This window comes from Antechinus flavipes, chromosome 4 (assembly GCF_016432865.1).
Source record: "Antechinus flavipes isolate AdamAnt ecotype Samford, QLD, Australia chromosome 4, AdamAnt_v2, whole genome shotgun sequence".
NCBI lineage: Eukaryota > Metazoa > Chordata > Mammalia > Dasyuromorphia > Dasyuridae > Antechinus > Antechinus flavipes.
In genome coordinates, this window is record NC_067401.1 from 165,955,834 (window position 1) to 165,979,945 (window position 24,112).

General features: G+C 43.3%; 1 protein-coding gene across 6 annotated transcripts in view; it reads left to right on the forward strand.

Annotated features, from left to right (window-relative positions):
* The window catches only part of AATK (apoptosis associated tyrosine kinase), a 207,188-nt gene that overhangs the window by 161,333 nt on the left and 21,743 nt on the right, over nucleotides 1-24,112 (forward strand). For 3 of the 6 annotated variants that reach the window (XM_051995392.1, XM_051995393.1, XM_051995394.1), the window contains exons 2-6: nucleotides 5,367-5,500; nucleotides 12,146-12,359; nucleotides 18,377-18,456; nucleotides 19,518-19,636; nucleotides 19,842-19,929. In XM_051995392.1, coding sequence (XP_051851352.1) covers nucleotides 5,367-5,500; nucleotides 12,146-12,359; nucleotides 18,377-18,456; nucleotides 19,518-19,636; nucleotides 19,842-19,929 — 635 coding nt within the window. Of the gene's footprint in view, nucleotides 1-5,366; nucleotides 5,501-12,145; nucleotides 12,360-18,376; nucleotides 18,457-19,517; nucleotides 19,637-19,841; nucleotides 19,930-24,112 lie in introns of those variants that run through there. The other 3 variants (XM_051995395.1, XM_051995398.1, XM_051995397.1) reach the window with 2 other exon arrangements.

The window sequence follows — 24,112 nt, forward strand, 5'->3', positions numbered from 1 at the left end:
AGGGTTTGGGGGATTCTGCAGCTTGCTTTGGGGATAAGGATGGGAAGGAACAGAACAGCCTTGAACTGTGGGAACTATTGGATCAAGTTGTGCTGACTCACCCGTCTGATGTTTCAGTGGGTCACTCGTTCCCTCCTAATTCTCTCCTTGTTGGTCTTATCCAGTAACTCTCGGAGATTTGTCCAAAGAATACTCGCTTTTTGATAAGACTCTGGGACCTGGGTACTGGGGCTGTACCTCCTTACTGTATAGGCCATACTGAAGGGTGGAGGATTAATAGATAGTTTGTTGTATTCTTTCTCAATCAATAGATAGGAAGCTGCAGTGACCCAAAATCTCTAATCATGTCCCTTATTTCTGTTGCCATTGCCCTCCCCAGTGGCTAAAAGTGCCATTATCTTTTCCATCCTTAGGAAGGAGGGAGGTGAAAAAACGAAACATAAGTGATTGCAAGGGATAATGCTGTGTAAAAATTATCCTGGCATGGATTCTGTCAATACAAAGTTATTATTAAATTAAAAAAAAATCTTTTCCATCCTTGGTCAAAATTTTTTTTAATATATTTTATTTTATTTTATAATAACTTTATATTGACAGAATCCATGCCAGGGTAAATTTTTTTACAACATTATCCCTTGCACTTGTTTCTGTTCCGATTTTTCCTCTCCCTCCCTCTACCCCTTCCCCCAGATGGCAAGCAGTCCTATATATGTTAGATATGTTGCAGTATATCCTAGATACAATACATGTTTGCAGAACCAAACAGTTCTCTTGTTGCACAGGGAGAATTGGATTCAGAAAGTAAAAATAACCCAGGAAGAAAAACAAAAATGTAAATAGTTTACATTCATTTCCCAGTGTTCTTTCTTTGGGTGTAGCTGCTTCTGTCCATCATTTATCATTTGAAACTGAGTTAGGTCTCTTTGTCAAAGAAATCCACTTCCATCAGAATACATCCTCATACAGTATCGTTGTTGAAGTGTATAGTGATCTCCTGGTTCTGCTCATTTCACTTAGCATCAGTTCATGTAAGTCTCTCCAGGCCTTTCTGAAATCATCCTGCTGGTCATTCCTTACAGAACAATAATATTCCATAACATTCATATACCACAATTTACCCAGCCATTCTCCAATTGATGGGCATCCATTCAATTTCCAGTTTCTAGCCACTACAAACAGGGCTGCCACAAACATTTTGGCACATACAGGTCCCTTTCCCTTCTTTAGTATCTCTTTGGGATATAAGCCAGAAGTAACACTGCTGGATCAGAGGGTTTGCACGGTTTGATAACTTTTTGGGCATAATTCCAGATTGCTCTCCAGAATGGTTGGATTCGTTCACAACTCCACCAACAATGCATTAGTGTCCCAGTTTTCCCGCATCTCCTCCAACATTCATCATTATTTTTTCTGTCATCTTAGCCAATCTGACAGGTTTGTAGTGATATCTCAGCGTTGTCTTAATTTGCATTTCTCTGATCAATAATGATTTGGAACACTCTTTCATATGAGTGGTAATAGTTTCAATTTCATCATCTGAAAATTGTCTGTTCCTATCCTTTGACCATTTATCAATTGGAGAATAGCTTGATTTCTTATAAATTAGAGTCCGTTCTCTATATATTTTGGAAATGAGGCCTTTATCAGAACCTTTAACTGTGAAGATGTTTTCCCAGTTTGTTGCTTCCCTTCTAATCTTGTTTGCATTAGTTTTGTTTGTACAAAGGCTTTTTAATTTGATATAATCAAAATTTCCTATTTTGTGATCAGTAATGGTCTCTAGTTCATCTTTGGTCACAAATTTCTTTCTCCTCCACAAGTCTGAGAGATAAACTATCCTATTTTCCTCTAATTTATTTATAATCTAAAGTCATGGACCCATTTTGATCTTATCTTGGTATATGGTGTTAAGTGTGGGTCTGTGCCTAATTTCTGCCATACTAATTTCCAGTTATCCCAATAGTTTTTATCAAATAATGAATTCTTATCCCAAAAGTTAGGATCTTTGGGTTTGTCAAACACTAGATTGCTATAGTTGACTATTCTGTCCCTTGGTCAAAACTTAAGGGTTATCTTTGTTCCTTTCCTCTCTTTTATCCCAAAATCCAATCAATCATTTAGTCCAATTAATTGCATCCACAATATGAATGATAGTCTTGTCTTTCACTTCCTTTCCACTCAAACTGTGGCCACCTTAATTCAGGCTTTCATGACCTCTTGCCTAGTCTCCTTCTGTCCCTCTATTCTCTCCTCTATTCAGTCTGCCATTTCTGTTTAATCTCCTTAATGCTCAGGTCTAACTTTTGTCACTTTCCTGCACAAAAATTTCAGAAGTGCAGTGTGCTTATTGGATAAAATATAAACTCTTTGTCCAGTCTGCTATTTAAGATCTTTCACAATCTACCTATAGCCTTATTTTTCCATGATTCTATTTCACAAACTTTGCATTCCTTTTTAAAATTGTTTTATTTTTTTGCTGGTTATACATGTATATTAACTTTTTAATATCCATTTTTTTATAAATCATGTTGGGAGAGAAAAATCAGAACAAAAGGGAAAAACCATGGGAGAGAAAAAAAACACAGAAAAAAGAAGTGAACATAGCATGTGTTGATTTACATTCAATTTTCATAGTTCTTTTTCTGGATGCAGATGATGTTTTCTATCCAAAGTTTATTGGGATTGCCTTGGATCACTGAAACAGTGGGAAGAACCAAGTCTTTCATAGTTGATCTTTACATACTGTGGACATATGTATTCCTGGTTCTGCTTGTTTTGCTCAGCATCAGTTCATGTACATCTTTACAAACCTTTCTAAAATCAGTTTGTCCATCATTTTTGTAGAACAATAATTTGATATTGAACAACAATTTTATTACCTTCATATTCAACCTATTCAATCATTCCCCAATTGATGGGCATCTTCTTATTTTCCAATTTTTTTCTACCATAAAAAGAGTTGCTACAAACATTTTTGCACATGTGATTAATTTTCCCTCCTTTATGATGTCCTTGGGACATAGACCTAATAATGGCATTTCTGGGTCAAAGGTTATGCAGTTTTGTAGCCCTTTGGGCATGGTTTCAAATTGCTCTCCAGAACGGTTGGATCAGTTCCACTAACAATGCATTAGTGGTCCAGTTTCCTAACATCTATTATTATCTTTTCTTGTTATCTTAGCCGATCTGAGAGATGTGAGGTGGTACCTCAGAGTTGTTTTAATGTGCATTTCTCTAAATAATAGTGATTTAGAGCATTTTTTATTAAAGCCATTATAGATGGCTTAAATTTTATCATCTGAAAATTGTCTGTTCATATCCTTTGACTATTTATCAATTGGGGAATGACTTATATTTTTAGAAATTTGACAAACTCTGTATTCCAACCAAATTAGGCTATTAGCTGATCTTTTCTTGAACTCTTCTGGCTCAGTGCATGCATATGTGACCTTCCTCATAACCCTCCATTCTCCACAAGTTAAAATCCTTCTCTTCCTCCAAAGGCATAGTTTGGGTGCCACTTTTGAAGAAAGCCTTTTCTGACCTCATCCCATGTCCATCCCACTTTAACATTGAACCTGGAGTCAGAAAGGCTTAAGTTTAAATTTGGCCTCAGACACTTATTAGCTATAAGAACTTTAGGCAAGTCATTTAACTTCTCTGCCTCAGTTTCCTCATTTGTAAAAGGGGGATGATAATACAGATTATTATACGGAGCATTTAACTCACAGGACTGTTGTGAGGATCAAATGTTGTGTCCAGATAATGTTAGTAAAGCATTGTGTAAAACCTTAGAAAGCTACACAGATGCTGAGCATTGTTATTATTCTTGATATATCTGTCCTTCCTCAGATTTTTCTTATTCCCAGTATTTAGATCTCTTCTTTGATCTTATACTCTAGAGAGCTCTGAAAATTAACTGACACAAAGTAAAATAAGTTTATTGATGTATACAAGAAACTTACAACTTTTTATATTAAAAAAACCCTTTTTAATATGCACAAAATTTGTCCTTTTCTTGCAATCACTTGTTTTTTCATGATTTATTATTAACTTTACAAGATTTTGACCTATATTTAATTACTAATCATGAAATACACTTATGACAGTGGAGATTAAGTATACCTTACACAAACAGCCTATTTTTCTAAGCCTAGCCATAGTTCATAGATTTTTTTTTCAAGCAGGATTTAAATAAAATGAGTTCCCAACTCCTCTAAGCATGATTATCTCTGTCTTTTGGGTAAATTTTTAAACTTTTTGTTGACAGTGTGACATCATGCAAAATTGTTTTGTAGTATTCAACTTCCAATAAGGTATCTATAATTTCAGAATGATTCTGCTTTTGAATATTTGTAGATTTGTCAGAATTCATTATTGCCTCAATTAAGAACGACTTCCATGTCCAGTGGAAGTTAAAAAGTTCCCATAAATACTTTTTGGGTATGGATACTTTATACTTGAGAAGAATGTCCAGGTGTTGCAGACTTAGAGAATTTTTTGAACAGTGGTTTTTGTATATCCTTGAATAAAAATGTGAAAAATCATTAGTAACATTACTTTTTTCCAAACTTCAATACTTCAATTTGTATTGTCCTGTCAGGTGATATGCATTTTTCTCCCATGATGATTAGCAGCTTAAAACAACCACCACCATTCTTTTGGCCATTTTTCTAATTTGAAGAAGTCTACACTGCATTGTAGATAAATCATTAACAACTCTTGCAGCTGCCAGTTCCCTCTGAAGACCTTTGTTTGTTTTCTGAGGACTAATTAGATTGTCAATTGGCAGTTCCAGGTGTTATTTTTTGGTTTTCATTGCACTTAACTCTTGACCTCCATATCAGTGATTACTACAATAACTTTAAAAGTCACTGAAGGGTGACAGTTTTTGCACATTTTCTTAGAGTAGTGTCTGTTCTGAAAAAAATCACACAATTTTAAATAGCCCCAAAGAGAGTAATGTATAGAATGAAGTAAAGCACTCGATTGTCAAGGTACTAACTAAAAGTCCGGAAACCAGTAAAGTTAAGGCCTGGTCAAGATCAGAAGTTCTCAATCAGTGTGGTATCAGTCTGACCATCGTCACAAGTGAAACCCTACAAAAGTGGTGGTTATAGTCCCAGGTAGTTCCCATCCCATGTCTTAGTAGATGTGACACGTCCCCCAGATAGTGTCCTCCCTAAGGACAGGAATGGCGTTGTTTTTCATATGTTCTGTTGATGTGCACACGAACATTGGGCGGTGTCTTGCACCCAGTAAGTGATGATGTTTATTAATCGGCTCGGCCTTTTAGGAGTGGGCCAGAGGTGCTCCCTCTTGGGCCTGGGCCTTGGGTAACGCCTTCTCTTTGATTTTTCCTGCAGACGGAGCCCCACTTAGTGAGCTGTCCTGGTCCTCGTCTCTTGCTGTGGTCGCTGTTTCTTTCTCTGGACTCTTTACCTTCATCTTCCTCATGCTGGCTTGCCTGTGCTGTAAGAAGGGAAACATCGGGTTCAAGGTAAGGCACGGACTGGACTTCCCCCGTGGAAGGGAGAGAGGGGCCTAAAACAGCTGGTTACATTGATGTGGAAGTCTTCCAGGGCTGGGCCTGCCTTTCACCCAGCTCTGTGTCCTTTTCCTTCTGCAAGAAGCCCAAAAAGAGCAATGTGATTTTGTGAGACTGGCTCCCTGTTAGTGTCAGGAGGGGATGAGGGTGATCGCCGGACAGCGAGGGCCCACCACAATGCCTCAGAGTAATCTCATCTTGTCTTTCCCTAGCACCAGTAATAGGTTTAGTTTTTGCTTTTGTAGGTTTTTTTTGTGTTGTCTTTTGCTTTGTGGGTATGCTATTCACTGACTATGTTTTGTGGCAGAGGTCTGTTATTGCCATGTTCTCCAAAACTGGAGAATTGGCCAGGCTTTTAGGACCTGGGATGGCCAGAGCCAAGAAAGTTCATGTAGAGCCTGGGGCCAGTCCGACCTTGAGCTCAAAGGCACCCATCTTTGAATCAAAGCACCCATCTCTGCATATTGAAGGCAACCAAAAAGACTCCCCCACACCCAGTGAGGAGACAAGTGTTGTGTCCCACTAGTGTCTGATCCACTGCTAAGCATCTTCTCATGAGATCCCTCAGGTGGCGAGAGTCTCTCCAAACCTCTCCTCCCTCTTCCCATCCTTTATGCCCATAACTCATTTCCTAGTGGAGCTGGTGGGGAATTTTGTGCCAATGATGTTTTATAGGCTCTTAGTGGTATCAGTAATGATGACCATAATAATGGCACAGCTTCTCTATGGAAAGGGTGATTAACAGAATCACTAATTGAAATCTACATCTCCTGGGTGGGAGTACTGTGTGTAAAACTTTTTCTGATGGAATTGTAGCCTTTGCTCAGTTTCCTGCCTGATCTCTTAGCTGAATTAATAGAGTCATTGTCCTGAATTATCACAAGTTTACAGTCTGACTGTTAGAAAGATTGCTTGGTTGTTTGAGCCCAGTAAATTGTAAAACTGACATTAAAACTTCTTCTTTTTTTTTTTTTAAACCTAGTTAATCTCTAGAAAAATCACATCATTGTGTAGACTAAAAAGTCCTGATCCGGGTATCTGGGAGACTGGGTTCTAATCCAGATCCATTACTTTTTAGCTATATGGCCTCAAGCAAATTACTTCTCCAAGGATCAGTTTCCTCACCCTAAATGGGAATCATTATCTAGTTTGCCTAATTCTTTGATTTGTTGGGAGGTTATGTATGTGAAGGCACTTTGTGAACACCAAGTTATTTTGCCAATATGAGGAATAACTGTTATTAAATCCTAGGAGGTTTAAGGGCCTAGAATTCAAAACAAAAAGTCCTTGGAGCTGTCCACAGTTCAATTCAGTAAACATTTATTAAGTGCTACTATGTGCCAGGCACTGTGCTAAGTGCTGGGATACAAAAAGAAGCAAAAGACAGTCCTTGCTGTGAAGGGGTTACAATCTAGTTGGGGAGACAGCATGCAAATAAACATATCAAAAGCAAGTTATATAGAGGATAAATAGGGGAAAAAAGTTAAAAGAGAGAAGGCACTGAAATTAAGAGGAGGTAGAGAAAGCTTCTAATAGAAAATGGAATTGTCATTGGGCTTAAAAAGGAAATCAGGGAGTCAGTAGTTGGGTAGGAGGGTCATTGTTCCAGGCTTGGGGGAAAGCCTGAGAAAATGCCTGGACAGGGCACCACTAGCACACACCCAAGATTCCTTTAATTAAACCTTTGCATTCTGAAGGTTAGAATCCAAGCTGAAATTCCTGATTCAGAAGCACCTCCAATTCAGATGGTCTCTTTTGAATTGAGTTAGGCTAATTCACTGAGTTAATAGGATCAAATTACTATTTCCCAGAGGGAGTCTAGTAAACAGAATCCACAGTCGTAATATTAATTATTATAAGAATTGGGAATACTTCTCATTTCCTTGGAGCTTTTTTTCCTTTCAGAGGGCTCCTCCATGTGGTTATTTCATGAGGAATCCTTTCAGTATTTCAAAGTAGAGAGGGGAGAAATCATTGCCCTCACTTAGGTGGAAGACTGCTGATGTTCTCACCTTTTAAAGGTGGGGAAACAACTGAAAGGACTCCTCAAATATGGAGGGTGATAGACTAACTCAGAGGTGAAGGAAGGCCTTGTGTTATTTGAGCCTCCGCTGGTCGAATTGGACCAAACCCGCTCTGCTTGCACATGTCACAGAGGTGATTTTCTCATAATCCCACAGCCATTATGGGCACTACTTCCAATCTGTCTGCTGGAGGTCACAGCTGCTCTCCCAGCACTTCCTGGTCCCCTCTGCCCTCCTTCCCAACTCCTTCTGACCTGCTCCCAGCCTTTCTTTACCTACCTCCTCCCTCACAGGACTCTGCCTGGCCCAGAGCAATCCAGTAGTGCTGAGTATTGCAGCAGGATGAAATGCTCTTGCCCTAGGCTGCTCTCAAAGGGTGGGAGTCTGTGACTTCACAGGCACAGAATGTGCTAGACAAAGTAATTCTCCCACAATATTAGGGATTTTTGTGGAGATGCCCGGCAATAGGTTTGCAAAGCCAACTGGTATAGAGGGGAAAGAAGGAAAAAGCGAGTGGGGTGTCAGCCAAAGAGAAGGTGGAGGGAGAGGTAGATTGTGGGCCAGCTGGGCAATACAAAAACAGCCTGTCCTGTCCCATCCTGGCTTTTTCCTAAACATCCCAGAAGAGCACAGTGAGGCTCTCCCTGCCCTCCTCCTATCAGCCCTGACCCCTTCGTCTCTCAGATGGAGAACTGGCTTTGGGTTGTGGCTGCCTTCTAGAGAGGCTCCCTTCCAGACATCACAGGGGTAGCCCCCCCAAACTAGCTTGGGCTCCTTAAGCTTCTCCCTATCATTTGCTTTTTTAGGGCCATAGATGGGCAGCAAAGCTGTGCTGGAGCCATCCATAGGAAGAAGGGACAATGATCATACTGTCCTATTGATCACTGATGTAGCCTACTGTAGGATTCTAAATTTCTCTCTGCAGCGCTGCCAGGTAACTAGGTTTGTCCAGAAGCAGCCCCTCACCCTCACCTCCTAAAGAGCACTGATGCATTTCAGGGCACAAGTTGAAATTCCTATACCCTTGGGAAGTGGTTCACAAGAGCTCTCTCTTGGATGGAAAAGGGATAGGCTGAGTTGGGTTTTTCAACGGATTGAAAGTGTTTTTGAAAATCTTTTGATATAAAAGATGTTTCTCCAAGGTCAGACAGAAAAGAAGAGATGATAGGGGAAATTTAGACAATGTAAAAATAAAAGAATATCAATAATAATTCTTTTTTTTTTTTTTTTTTTTTTTAGAAAAGAGCTTTTGAATGTCCTCTGCCCCTGTGGGTAGAACTTGAGGAAAAGAATACTTTCTTTCAGGATTGTTTCTGGGCCTTGCTATCAGGCACTTTTCTTAGGAACAGGTGTGGCAACAATCACAGTGCAGTTGTTATTTATTTCCTTTGCTTTGGATTACCCAACCTCAAGCTTTTATAGAAGACTTCTGAACTCCCGGTATATGGGTGGGGTGAAGAAGGGTTGCTCAGTTGGCTGTACCAGCCCAAGGGTAAAAGTCTAATCTTCATCTGGCAGATGGCTGGGGTAGGTGACATGGGGCTGGGGAACCCAGGGTAGGGGTGAGTCTGTTCTGCAACAAGGCTTCCTTGTGGATCTAAGGTATGCTCTCTCTGATCTAAGTAGAGCTGGAGGGCTGGAGGTGAGGAGTGAACCAATGTTAAAGGAGCAAATGGATTTGCTAAAGATTTTATAGCTGGAACTAAAGTCACTTTCTCGCTATTCTTCATTTACCTGAAAAGCCCTAGAATTGGGTCCTATTGAGCTGGGTTTCTGGGGCTTCCCAGGGGAGGATGGTTCACATCTCACATTGGGCTGCTGTGACCTCCGAGGAATGAAGTGTAAAAAGATAGACAGGTCTGCCCCAGCCCTTTCTCGTTCAAATATATGCAAAGATTTATTTGATTTATTCTACAACTGCTGGGAGAGAAGAAAGGGAGAAGGATAAGCAGTGGAGCACAAGGAATGGGGGCTGTCTGAGTGGTTGGAGCAGGTATTCTGGTGTGCATGTGCCTGATTTGCACATTTATTTACTTACTGAGAGGCTGTTATGTATATAACTGAAGGTAGGGAAGGATGACAACTTCCTGTTTTCTTGGGGAATTACTGCATGGTAAAAGGTTAGACTGAATTCAGAAGGAAACTGCGTGGCAGAGGATTATTAAAAACCTCCTGGTGATCTTTAAGATGGGAAGGTTGGCCTCTGTCCCTCCAGGTGGTTGAAAGGCCACCCTAGGTGATGGAGGTGGGGAAGGGATGAGGTGACCTGTTTTGGGGCCTTACAATAATCCTATAGGTACTACAGGTGTTATGATCCCCATTTTACAGATGAGGAAACAAGAGTCTCAGAGAATTTAAATAAATTTTCTTCCATTTCTGTGTCTCTTCCTTATGGAAAAAATGATATCTCTTCAAACACTAGGAGTGCTGCTCATTCTGGAATCCAACTGAAAGGTAGTAGTCTTTGTTTGGATGTAAGAGAAAGAGAAGTGAAATTATTCACATTTAGATCCCAGCAAATAACAAGTCAGGGAGAAGGGTCTGTGTTTGAATGTTGTACTCCAGCCAGAGTTTCTTAACGTAAAATTCATAGATCTCGCCGTAAGAGGTCATAATTTGTAGATAGATTTCATAGGACCTGTGAACTTGGGGTGGGAAAAATATGCCTTTATTTCAATATAATTGGTTTCTTTTGTGATTGTGTATATTATATTTTATTCATTTAGAAACATTATTCTAAGAAGGGGTTCAAGGGGTTCACCAGACTACCAAAGATACCAAAGCACAAAAAACATAAGAACCCTTAGTTTAGGCCAGGTTGATATGTTGAGGATTTCTCTGGAGGTTCAAGAGAAGAGTCCCCAGAGGAGTTGTTTAGTCATTTTCAGTCATGTCCGACCCTTACTGACCCTTTTGGGGATTTTCTTTGGCAAAGATACTGCAGTGGTTTGTACTGCAAACTTCTCCAACTTATTTTTACAGATGAGGAAATTGAGGCAAATGGGGTTCAGTGACTTACATAGGGGCACACAGCCATTTGGATTAGAACTCAGAAAAATTAGATCTCGCTCCAGCATTCCATCTACTCTGCCACAGCTGCCCTCCCTCCAGAAGCTTAGGAGCCCTGATAAATATCTCCATAGTACTTCAACTGTGCCTTGAGGACTAGCTGATATGATCTAAGGCTTCCCAGCCTGGGCCCAACACAGAATTTTTTTCTATCTACGCAGTCACAGGTTCTTTGTTAAAGGACATTAAGGGCAATATAACCAGCCTTCCTTTCCTCCCAGCCGTGCCCACTGCTCCCCACCACCACAGGCATCCCTAACCGTCTCCCCCTTCACATATGGGGCTCTCCCTGAAAAGCAGAGGACTCTGCCAGGGCAGTCTGACTCAACCTGTCTGCCTGCATAGTTCTACCACCTTGAGCCAGAAGCATTTCCCTCCTCCCCAGGCCCACCTATCCACCCAGGTAGCTTCGGGGCACGGAACAGACCAGGTAGGGACTCCCAGGGATCTGATTCAGGAGAATGGACTGATGCAGAAGATGGTGTCCCCTGCTACCCATGGGACTCTCCTGGCTATGCTCCATACTGCTGAGGAGTATTTTCTCTTTGCTCATTTAAAACAAAGGTTCTTAAGCTGGGGTCTGTGGAACTTAAAAAAAAAAAAAAAAAACTTTGATAATTGTATTTCAATATAATTGGTTTTCTTTATAGTCTTATGTGTTTTGTATATTTAACACCATTATTCTGATAAAGGGTCCATAGGCCTTCCCATGTTGCCAAAGGGATCCATGATCCCCCAAAAGTTGAGATCTTCCCTGCTAAAAGTAGGGACTCTCTAGTGTGTTTAGAGTTGTTGTCTCTGAGGTAGAGGTATGAACGAGGGTGAGCAAAGCACAGGGTAGGGATCTGATGAGCTCTTCTCCCGGCCGTTCTCTGCTTCCCAGTCTGAGGACTTTTGGGAGAGTCTAGTGCCTGTGGCTCGAACAGAAAGTTGCAGGGGAACAATAATGATAAGGGGGAAGAAAAGGAGCAGAAGAAAGAGACAGAGAGAGGGGGGTAAGAGGGAAAGACAAAGAAAGAGAAGGAAAAAGGGAGAAAGAGAGAGACAGAGACAGGAGGGGGTAGGGAAGGAAATGGGGAGAGAGAAGGATGGAAGGACAGCAAGGGAAGAAGGGTCAGTGAGAGAAGGAGGGAATGAATGTATGTAGGATGATGATGGGTAGGGAGGAGAGGAGAGACTGCAGAAGAGCTTTGGAAGAAGCTTTCTTTGCCTTTTTGCTAGTCCTGACCTCTTTGGCTCTTACAACAGGGGCAGAATGAAGGCAAGAAGGAAGAAGTGGGGACTGGGACAACATAGCCCAGAGAGGCAAGCAGGGAGGAATGAGCTGCCGGTGTGAGGGGCCTGCCAGTGGGTGGGAGAGGAGATGGTAGAACTTTCTATGTGCGGTCAGAGTTCAGGGTCATGGAGGGCACTTTTCAAAGCAGTGGAGCCACCTCCACCACTTTTTTTTTTAACTCACTGCCTATCTGTCCATCCCTCCATCCATCTGACTGACCCCTTGCAGGAGCCCCCAGGGAACCCTGGATCAGGATCCACGGCTCACGGGAGGTCTCCGTCTCCGCTTCCCCCCCACCAGGAGTTTGAGAATGCCGAGGGTGACGACTACACCACCGAGTTCTCCGTGCAGGGGTCTCCGGCCACGCAGAATGGCCCCGAGGTGTACATACTGCCCCTCACTGAGGTCTCACTCCCCATGGCCAAGCAGCCTGGGAGATCAGGTCAGTCTCGTATTAAGAACTCAAGGGTTATCCCTGACACTTGGGCCCTCTGCTTTCTAGATACTTCAAGGACCATTCATTTCCCTACCTCCTCCACTTCTCTCCCCCTCCCCTCCCTCTCCCCACTCCAGCCCGCCACATTCTTACCCTGAGACTTGGCAAAGATTAGAGATTGTCCTCTGGAATATACTCAATTGAGAAAAAGTATGTTGGAGACCCCTTAATCAGCACAACCTTCCCTAGGATCTTTATCATAAAGCCCACTTTGCTTAGCAGCCTTTCTGTAAGTATAACTAGACCTCTTGGGGCCCTTGGGACCCTTTCCATTTCCGAGGGGGTCCCAGACTTTTCTGTGTCATGGTAGCAGCTTAGACTAAGGACAAGTTGCAGAAGGTCTCTGGGCGGACCGGGGCCCTTACGGATGGAGGTGTTGTGCAGCGCTGCTCTTGGACACCACGCAGATTGGACACCCTCACCCCCACCCGCAGAGAGCTCTAGAGGGGCAGCATAGGTCTCGGAAGTCGGGAGAGGCCGGCCTCTCTGGGATCCCTTTTCCTGAACTGTCCCTTTGGCCTTTCTGGCAAAGACTGTATAGTAAGAATGGGAAATTGGATGCCGTGGGGCTTTGGGGTCCGCTCAGAGACTTCGGGACTGTAGCTCCAGCCTTTTACTACATCAGTGAGCTTTTATTAAGCACTTTCTACGTATTAGGCAATGTGCCAAGTACTGGGGATACAAAGAAGACAAACCAACAAACAAAAGATGCCTCCAAAAACACCTTGCTCTTAAGGAGAAAGTGTTTTTAACAGGAGAGACAAGTAATGATTTTGTCAAGGTCACACATGTAGTGCATGATAGGTTGGGATTTCACTCCTCTCGTTCTGGGTTCAGGAGTTTTGCCCTTAAAAAGCCCTTCTCTTCTCTAGGGCTGTTCTTTTGAGACAGGGAAAATGGGTGCTGAGATCCTGGGCAGGGCAAGCTGCTTCATCTTTTCTGGCACAAAGCCAGTTTTTCATAGTTATGGAGTGTGAGAGGGAGAAGACATAGAGCCTCCAGGCTCTTCTGCAAGACCTCCCCCCCTCCAGGTAGCACTTAAGACTTGGAGAAGATGGGTGATCTTTCTGTGTCATCTCTGCCAGTCCTAATCTCTATGGGCATATTCTAGTTAGAACTAAAAAAGACCCTTCCCCAGAGCCTGCCAGTTTCTCCCAGACCAGCCCGATGGCCAATAAGAGGTCCACGTGTGACCAAGATTCAGAAGTCATACCGGCCTTAGGCTTGTGCCACCCATGGGGCTGGAACTGAGGTGTGGCTGCACATCTTACAAAGGAGAGTTGGTTGCTCTCTGTCTCTCTATCTCTCTTTCTGTTTCTGCCTCTGTCTGCCTGTGTCTCTGCCTTTCTCTCTCCCTTTCTCTCCCTCTTTCCTTCTCACCCTCTCTCCCTTTCTTCCCCCCCCCTCTTTTTCCTTTGACTCAATAGAAGGGAAAAAAAACCCTATAACTGCCCAGAAGGGGCAGACTTGTATGTTTACCTGTTAAGGAGAGAAAAGGAAAAAGTTAAAGTCTAAGTTACATTTTATCTTATGTGTCCTCATCCCACCACCACTGAAGGAAGGCCTCTTTAGAATATTGGGGGGATTTGTTCCCTTGCTATTTGAGTGGGACTCACCCCAACTCTGTGCCATCCTGTGACCTTTGGACTGAACAGCCCCAGAGACCCTGGAGATTCTGCAGATTTCTGCTTGAAAGAAGGCAGAATCATTCCTAGCTAATTTCCTCCCCTCCTTCCAAACTCCTGCCCCATCCCGTGGCCTGAGCCCAGGCCAGCCCCACAGCCCTGTTTGGCCATTGTGCCTGGACAGGGCAGCTCGTCCGCACACACACAGACGCTTCTCTTGTGTTCTGTGAGCCTCATGGGGTGTGGGGCCCATGAATCTGTCCTTTCAAGCTGAGGGGAGTAGGCGGGCCGGAAAGGGGACTGGGGGCCTGTTCCCAGTGGTGCTTTGTAATTTAGGGGGTGAGGTGTGGGTGGGAGAACAAGGTGCTTTTTCACTCTTTCTTCCATCAGAAGGCCGGACTCTTCCACCACATGGGAAAGAGGCCAGGGTTGGGGCTGGGTAATACTCCCAGGACTGGCACTTGCCCTAAACAGCATCCTCATTCAGTTGGTGCTATCTGCCTCCTACCTGCTGAATGCGAGGGTTCCTGCAGACACTGTACTGATCCTTATTCTCAGTTTCCCTTTGCTTAGGTACTGAGGAGATGGCTTCCAGTTGCCACTCTTGAAATTTCAAGCAGAGTCCTAAGGCCTCTGACCATCCACAGGAGGTTAATCTAGTTTATTACCTTCCCTGAATTGGGGATAGGACTGTCAAACCCCAATTAATGCCCCAGAATAGAGATGGCCTAGTAATTTCGTAAGTCAGAGGTCCCCTCCCCATGACGAAGGGATGTATGATAGATGTGAAGATGAGCTAGGGAGAGAGTACAGGGGTGAAAAAGAGGCAGATTTTCCAAGGACATCTCCTACACCTTGCAAACTTCCCAAGGGGGGTATTCTGATCTCAGAGCTGAGCTACCTCCTCAGAGTTTGGAAGGGCTCTAGATCAGGCAGATGTTGTCAGAGTGAAAAGGAGGCTGTGGGCAGGAGCAGATAACTAGGCTTCTCTCCCACCTGCCCCTCCTAAATTTAGGCCATGGGTTCTGAACTCAGATGGGAAAGTTTTTTTCCATCAATATTTCACCAACCTCTAACTGAAATTGAGTATTTCTTTCAAATATGTATTAAAGATTTATTCTGCAAAGGGATCCAAAGATTTCACCAAATGGTTAAAGGTATCCATAACCCCCAAAAGGTTAAGAACCCCTGCCTTAGGCCAGTGTGTGTGTATGTGTGTGTGTGCACATGTGTGCGTGCCCTTCTCGGTCCCTCTCCCTAAGGGAAGTAACAAAGATGAGGGTGACAGACTCCGCAAATCCTTGCCCATCCTTCCCCAACTCAGGCTTGGGTGGAGGCTATCTCTATGGTGTATAATGGAACTTCCAGAAATTTCAGACGTAATGCCCCTTCCTTCTCTCCATCAGCCTGCCCCACCTCCCTTTGTCTAGAGTTTCCAGGGAAATGAAAAATGGCTAAAAGCCAAACACTTGCCCATAGGAGGGCCATTTCACATGCTAGGGAGCCCTGAAAGAAGGCAAGACTGCATCCCCAAGGTCCTCCAGTAACTTTTAGATTTAATACCCGTCCTCCAGAGTGTAATCCTGAGAGGCAGGGAGATATGAGATCATAGACACTGATTTCAAAAGGGTTCAAGGCTATTGAGTCCAGCCCTCTCATTTTACAGATAAGGGACCTGAAGCACAGGAAGGTGTTTAATTACTTCTCCAGAAGTCCCATGTCTAGTCTGAAAAAGATTTGAATTCAGGTCTTCCCAGCTATATGAGCCACAGTTGCCTTGCATAGCTGGTAATGATAATAGCAACAATAACACCTATAGCATTTATATAAAACTTTGAAGTTTGTAAAGCACTTTAGATGTGTTAACTCATTTGATTCTCATTTCAGAGAGGGAAGAATTGTTATTATCCCTGTTTTTGCACATGGGGAAACTGAGGCAGAGAGCTTAATTAAGTGACTTCCCGGGTCATAAAACTAAATGACTGAGCATGATTAAAACTCCAGTTTTCTTGACCCTTGAGTTCTGCATTTATTAATTTCCCGAGCCACTTAGCAGCTCCAGTTCAAGATGATTCTGGACCACCCAATTCCATTCCTTACTCCCCACTTTTGACAAGTGGGACATCTAAAGAGAGGAAGGAACTAGATTGTGATGGATCTCACCCAGGCACTGGACCCCCAGGTCTAATATTCTGACCCTTTACTTGCCTTTGTCTTCAGGGAAGAAGAGCCCTCTTTCCCCTTTTTAATAAAGTTATGGAAATTCTATGCCATTTAGGAAAGATTCCTTCAGATAAAGAATTGGTTGGCCTGAAAGGACTAGGTAGACAAGGAGCAGGTTTAAGGACTCATTTTTCTTTCTGCTTCCTGCTGTAGATCATTGATTGAGAGCTGGAAGGGTCCTTACAAGTCCATGAGTTACTCCCCTCATTATAAAGATGAGGAAACAGGCCCACAGAGTTTCAGTCTTGCAGAACCTCACATGAGCAGAACTGAGATGTGAATCCAGATCCTCAAACAATTTCCACTGTGCCAGACTGCCTCATTTTAGTTTTGTTCTCATGTCTAGAACCACATTGTTTATGATGAGCAGCCCAAATTGGGGAGTATGGTCACAACTTTAAGTCAGAGAAATGAGAAAAAAGAGAAAAGGTAACCACATGAAATTTGCCTGGCCCATGATAAGAAAATAATCTCAAAGCAGTCTGGGTAATTCCAGCAATCAAGGCCTTGGAGACTCTCAATGGACTTAACCAAAAAGAGGGGGACCCTGTATTGCTGGCTTGCCTTCAGTATGATCCACACTGGCATCCCTGAGTTTCCCAAATAAAAATTAGAACTGTGTGCCCTAAAGCAAAGGAATGATAGGACTCTCTCGCTGTGTTGCTCCTGCTTCAGAAAGCTTCTCTCAGGGTCCTAGAGGCCTGTTCTCACATCAGAGTCAGGAACAGGTAAGGGGAGAGTGATGTTCAGAGATGTCCTGAATTGAGATTTTAATTTTAATTTTATTCCCTCCGTTTTCCCTCTCATTCTAGCCCTTTCCCTTCCATTCCCTGTACCACAAAGCTCTGGGATTCCTCCCAAATTTAAAAGGGGCTTCTTAGGCCTGGAACTTATAGGAAGGAGCGGAAGGCCTCATCTCCCCATTAAATGACAAGTGAAGAAATAATATATATCTCTCACTCATAGAAATCATCATATCCAATCCCTTCATTTTACGAAGGAAGTCACTGAGTCAAAGGGATCTGTCCAAGACCATATGATTGAGTAGCTATGCAGATTTCTATTGCTGGGCTCTTTTCAGTGCATCCTAGAGGGAGGCTCCAGATATGAAATTCTATGAAGTTTTCCCTTCATCTTTATCTAAGCTTCAGGGATTCCCTCTCTCCTCAGATTCTCTCTCATTTTGGGGACCTGATTAGGGTGAATGGCTTAGGAAACTCCTGACTGCCTTAGGGTCTCTGATTGCTGGTGGGAAGATAAGTGCCAGCTGCCCTACACTCTTTTTTGGACAAGGGGCCAAAAAGAAGCCGGAGTATTTGCCTGAAATCGTCAGGATCTAAACAAGGGGGATGTGTGTGGGAACAGAATTCAGAGCATGCCAGAAGAGCATGCCGGTAGAGCCAGGGCAGCTCCCGGGGTCCGGCAGCCGGCCCCTTCCCTCAGGACTGTGCCGGGTGCGGCCACCACTGACCTCACCCGGGCCTGGTTTGGGTGGGAGGGAGCCTCGGGAGAATAGGGCCAGTGTGTCCCGTGTAGGGCTGTGCCAAGCGTCCCCCAACAATAGGCCTTTGGTGGGGCTGGAATGTCACTGCACTGACTGGGTGGGAGGAATGTCAGAGTGTTCCCCATCCTTCCCGCCCTCTGTCCTCCTACGCGGGGGCAGCATCATCAGCCACTTGCCCAAACAACACAGTCTGCCTGATGCTGCCCACTTAGTGGGCTCTGAACTTGCTCATCTTCTGCATTCAGTTGCTGGGCTCTGACCTTCTCTCTGATCCAGGCTACTCACCCTACTGAAGCCATGATGGGATAGCCAGAATAACTCCCTTTGTTCTCTTCCTAGGCAGTTAACCTACTTCCTTTAGAATTATTGCTATCCCTGAGCAGTGGGAGAGGATCACACTGGGCACTCCTAGACCCTGGTGACTCCCTCCTGGCTTTCTTGGGGCTCTCCTGAAGATCCAAGGGTAGCGCCTGCTTTGGCGCCATTCTTCCTGGGCCCATCTCAAGGGGATCTCCAGACTGATGTTGAGTGGCCCAAATCAGATCTTGCTGATTCAAGAGAAATTGGGTAGGCGGGAGGGGAACCACTGAACCTCGCCTGCTCTGTTACAGTTCAACTGCTCAAGTCTACAGATCTGGGACGCTACAGCCTTCTGTACCTGAAGGAGATTGGCCATGGCTGGTTTGGGAAGGTGAGTTCCTTTGGTTCATGGCTTTCTCTTTTTTATCCCACTAGCCTTGAGGACCCAGTGTTTCCTTGAGGAAAGATGTCATAACCTTAATGGTAGACATGCAAGTGTTTGACTTAGAGGATTGGGGGGGGGGGGTCAGAATCCCTTGAGATCAAAGGACCTCAAAACATTTTCAGCCTATTTTCCTAGTGGTCCAGTACCCTCCCTCTAGATTTGGGGGTGAGGAAACAGGAAAGTGTTGGTGTGGTGAATCAATCCACAGCACAGCCTGTTCCCTGCATGTCCACACTGCTGTCTGAGTTCTGACCCTGGGGATGCCCAGCTTGGGGCCCCTGGAATTACAGCTGTCCCTTACAGTGGGATCCTTAATGCCCTGCTGTCTGTGCCTTTCACCCTTCTCTGGGGGACAGGTAGGTGCCCCATCTTGCCAAGGCCCAAGAACCTGGCCTGGGCCTGGGACTACAGCTGGTGAAGGAGGTAATTCTGAGGGATGCAGGCGCTGGACTTTGCACAGGAGTCTCAGTGCGATGTGCTCCTGGCTCTTAGCTTCTATCATTTGACTCCCTACTCTCCTCTTCCTCTGCTCTTCTTTGTCCCATAGATCTCAATTAAACTCTGCCCCCACCCACCCCAGGGTTGAGAGGGGAATGCGGAGAAGTAGTTTGGGAAGTTGAGCAACCAGTGGCTTAGGGAGGAATTGCTAGTAGAGCCCCCACCCCAAATCCCATCATGAAATGCATCTGAGTTCTCCCATGAGTTCCTGGGTGGGGAGGGCCCAGGGCACAGCGGAGGTTTGGCGGATGTGATGGTTTCAGTTAGGACAGGAGCTGGAAAGGAGGTCCTCTGAGGAGTCTGGGGAAGTGACAATTGCCACTCCACCAGGGCATCCGTGTAAAAGCAGCCCCCAATCCCAGAGTGCAGCCAGGGCCTGGAGGGCAGCTCCCAGTCGGGCGGGGCCGCATTGCTCCGGCCCCCCCTTCACAACGAGTCCTGCGTAATGGGGACCGCTCATTGGGGAGGGAGGTGTGGGTGGGTGACGACCCTGTTTCCTGCCCATGCAGGTTTTCCTGGGCGAGGTTAATTCGGGCATCAGCAGCACCCAGGTGGTGGTGAAGGAGCTGAAAGTGAGCGCCAGTGTTCAGGACCAGATGCAGTTCCTGGAAGAGGCCCAGCCGTACCGGTAGGTGGGGGCCGCACGGTGGGCTGGGGACTGGCCCTGTTCAGAGCCGGCTCCCATCCCCAGGGTGATCTCGGAGCGGGCGCTGGCGACACCTGGTGGACATGGGGAGTAATCTTGGGCCCGGACGAGGGGAAGGAGGCTGTCTGCGGATGGGGACCTCGGGGACCTGACCAAGTCAGCAGTGCAGCTCCCGCTTTCCCCACAGGGCTCTGCAGCACAGTAACCTGCTCCAGTGTCTGGCCCAGTGTGCAGAGGTGACGCCCTACCTGCTGGTGATGGAATTCTGTCCACTGGTGAGTCCCAGGCGGGGCACCGGGCGAGGTCTGGTCACTCCAGCTCCACCTCCCTCTCTAGGTCCGGGGCCCTTTCCCCTTTTCATGGATCTTTTGGCAGCCTGGTGAAGCCTTGTGGACCTCTTCACAGAACAATCACTTTTTAAAGCATAAAATAAAACGGGGGATTACATAAGAAACCAATTCTGTTCAGATGCTGTTATCAAAAAGACCAGTTCACAGACTTTGGGTTAAGAAGCCGTGTTCTAGGTGTCTCTTTTTCATGGGGTAAGACCCTCTTGGGCTTTGGGCTTTGGTTTGGAACAGGACCAGGTGCCACCAGATAAGACCATGTGGGTTGATGTTTGAATATATCCTATAGCTTCAGTTGGGGGACCAGTTCAACTGGAACTTTCTTGGAGAGGACATTCCACTTATATACCTCTGAAAGATCCAGAGAATTCTGTTTACATTAACTTGGATCTATAAGACCAGCTAAAGTGATTTTAGCCCTGAGAGAGCCCCACACTTAACCAGACACTCTCTGAGTGTCTTAGATTCATGATCAGTAGAAGGAAACCCACTGGCAGACCTTGAGGTGTTACCAGTCACAGTCTATTCCCATCAACCCCAGTCAGACTTGATCTGGCCATACACTAAAGAGGTAGAGCTTGCTCACAAGTTCTTGGGAGTTTGTCTATTAGGGCTAGAGAATTTACTTGACCCTCTGGCAAAACATTTATGTTTTTGGAGGAGGAGGAGGGAAGGACACCATCCTTCTTAAAGCGCTCATGAAGCCATGTTTTAGTGATTTTTCAGCCATGTGGGCCTTCCCCCCTTCCTGTTATTTTGTAAGGTCTTAGCTTTATAGATCAGAAACAAATATTTACTATTTCATGAATGACTTATCAATTTAATTCACGCCCAATTATTCCAGTAACATAGAAACTAAAATTGTCCTGTCCCCTGATTAAAATATATATATAGAAATATAAATTTCTGAATTTTGAATAACAGATTCAATAAATAAATAATAAATAATAAACTCTTGTAGTTTAGCTTCAACACAGGGTTGGATCTGCATGCATATTATCCACTTTGTAAAGTATCCATGTTTCCATGGATACTTAATCCAGAGTCAGTTGAGTCAAAGTAGAGAGAGCACAGACCAGAGCCAGAAAGACTGAGCACAGATCTAACTTCCTTCTTACTAAGTGATCTTTATCACTTAACCTGTCTGCCTCAATTTCCTCATCTGTAAACTGGAGGTATAAAAGCACTTGCACTCAAAGGTTGTTGGGATGATCAAATAAGATAATTTGAAAGTGTTTTGCAAACCTTAAAGCATTAACTGTTATTATTATTATCATCATATAGATCTTAAACTAAGCATCTAGGTGTCATAGTGGATAAAACTTGAAGTCAAGAAATGTCCTCAGTTAAGAATCTGGCTTCAGATATATATTAGCTGCTTGACCCTGGACACGGTCACTTAACTCTGTTTGCCTCAGTTTCCTCATCCATAAAATGTGTCAGAGAAAGCAATGGCAAACCATTCCAGTATCTTTGCCCAAAACAAACAAACAAACAAACAAATAACCAAAAAAACCAAATGAGGATACTAGGAGTTAGGATTGGAAATGACCAAATAATAGCAACAAGCAACAAGAAGCCAAGAGTCGGAGTTGAGCTAGAGCCAGGAGAGAATTACTTCGGAAGGCAAGAAAAAAAAGGGGAAAAGTATTACAGAAAGAGGGTGAAGGAATGGCCCAAAGTGTACATGATATAATTGGTACATCATATACACCAAAGTGCAAAGCATGAATAAGAGTTAGAAGAAATAAGCTTAGAGAAAAAAGGTGCCGAGTTATGAAAGGCCTTGATTGTTAGACAGGAATTTAATCATTGTGAGCAGAATTCTGTATTCATATGAAAGTAGTGTTTTAGAAAATAAGCAGACCAGTATTCAGAAGGAATTAAAATGTCCAGAGATTAGAAGCAGAAGCAGAGGTAGAAGCAGAGATTAGAGGTGAGAAATTTATGATAGTCTAAGCATAAATTGATAAAAATCTGGACCAAGGATAGTGGCAGTGATGAGAGAGAGGACAGATAGAACCCCAGCTTTTAGAGATACTGTTTGTTCCCTCCCACTACAATTTTTAAAAACACACCATAATTCTTGTTAGATTTTTTAAAAAAACTCTTAGTCAGTAAAATCATATGTAAAATGTGGTACATTTAGTTTTAGGAGTTGGACAAAGGCCTATCCCTTTTCTGCATGTAGCTAGAGAGGGTTTCTACACCTTTTCATCCTAAGAGTAAACTATCTCTGCAGCACCACACACTTTCTCGATCTAGCATGATGCAATAATAATATGGCTGTACCACAGGTTCATGGATTTATTAACCATGATTATTAATAACTTATTTGTAGATTGCCTAGGTGATTGTAAACTAAAAAAACCCTATTTTTTAAATATGAAATTTTATATTTTATTTTCAAATTACATGCAAAACAACATCCATTCCTATTTAAAAAAAAAAAAAACACTGGAAAGCATAGGAATAAAATAAAGAAGCTTAAGTAGTATCTCTGTAAAACTCATCAGCAAGTATTATCTATAATGGAGATAAGCTAGAAGCCTTCCCAGTAAGATCAGGGATGAAATAAGGATGCCTATTATCACCACTATTATTCAAGAAATATTAGCTATAGAAATAAGAAAAGCAAGCAAAATTGAAGGAATTAGAATAAGCAATGAGGAAATAAAGCAATCAGTATTTACAGATGATATGATGGTATGCTTAGAAAATCCTAGAGAATCGATTCAACTTATATGTAAAAATGATTTTTTAACTTTAGTTTTTAAAAATTTTTGAGTTCCAAATTCTCTCCCTCCCATCCCCTCCCCTAGAGACAACAAGCAATTAGATATAGATTATACATGTGCAGTCATGCAAAACATATTTCCATATTGTTTTTGCTGTTGTTCAGTCACTTCAATCATGTCTTTGTGACCCCATTTGGAATTTTATTGGCAAAGATAACTTTAGTAGTTTGCCATTTCCTTCACCAGCTCATTTACAGACAAGAAACTGAGACAAACAAGGTTAAATGATTTGTTCAGTCACATCACTAGGAAGTGTGTAAGGTAGTAAACTACTAATACTGGATTTGAATTCAGGAAGATGAGTCCATTGCGCCACCTAGCTGTAACAAAAGAAAACTACAGATCCCATCTTTTCCCATCTTTTTACTCCTCCCCAACAAAGAAAAGTTTAAACACACACACACACACACACATTTATTTTACATATTTATTTTATATATGTACGTATATATATATGTTTGTATGTTTGAATCTGAAATCAGAGTCCATCAGTTCTTTCTCTGGAGGTAGATAGCATTTTTCATCATAAGTCCCTTGGAATTAATTGTTTTGGATTGTTGTATTGCTGAGAATAGCTAAGTCATTCACAGAAATTGATTTTTTAAAAATTTTAACAAATATACTGGATCTATCTAATTTTGACAAATACCATTATCTAAATGAGTGTTGTCTTCTTTAAAGTAATCACCGTCAGCATTTACTCATTCATCCCCAAATGCTGCTGACGCTCAGTGCATTCCCAGAACCCTGAAGTCAGAAGAATTAGATCAAAATTCTGCCGACAGTTATTACCTGGGCAACGTTGGCACAGCCACTTAACTTCCCTGGCCCTCAGTTTCTTCATCTGCAAAATTAGAAGACTGAACTAGGTAGGAAGTCTTGGAAGCTTTTCCCAGCTCTAGGTCTCTGGGTCCTATAACCTCAGACCAGGCCTAAGGACCAGCTGGCTTTGAGTCCCTTCCACTGCAGAGATATGATGGTTCTCTAATACTCAAATCTTGTATGATCATGTCACAAGAACACCGGAGCATAATAGATTCAGAAATCGGTAGATTCATCCAAACTTGAAACTGTCCTACTGTGATCTTTTCTTACTCTGAGATGTCTCAAACCAAATTCTCAGCCCATTTTCTTTTTAGTTTAGTCTTATGCCCCACAGGGTATTATAATAATAATAGTGATAGTGATTATTATCCCAAGCATTTATATAGAGCTTTACAAATGTCTCATTTGAACCTCCCAACTATTCTGTGAGATAAGTGTTATTATTCTTTTACAAATAAGGAAACAAAGCAGAGATCAAGCAGGGTTAA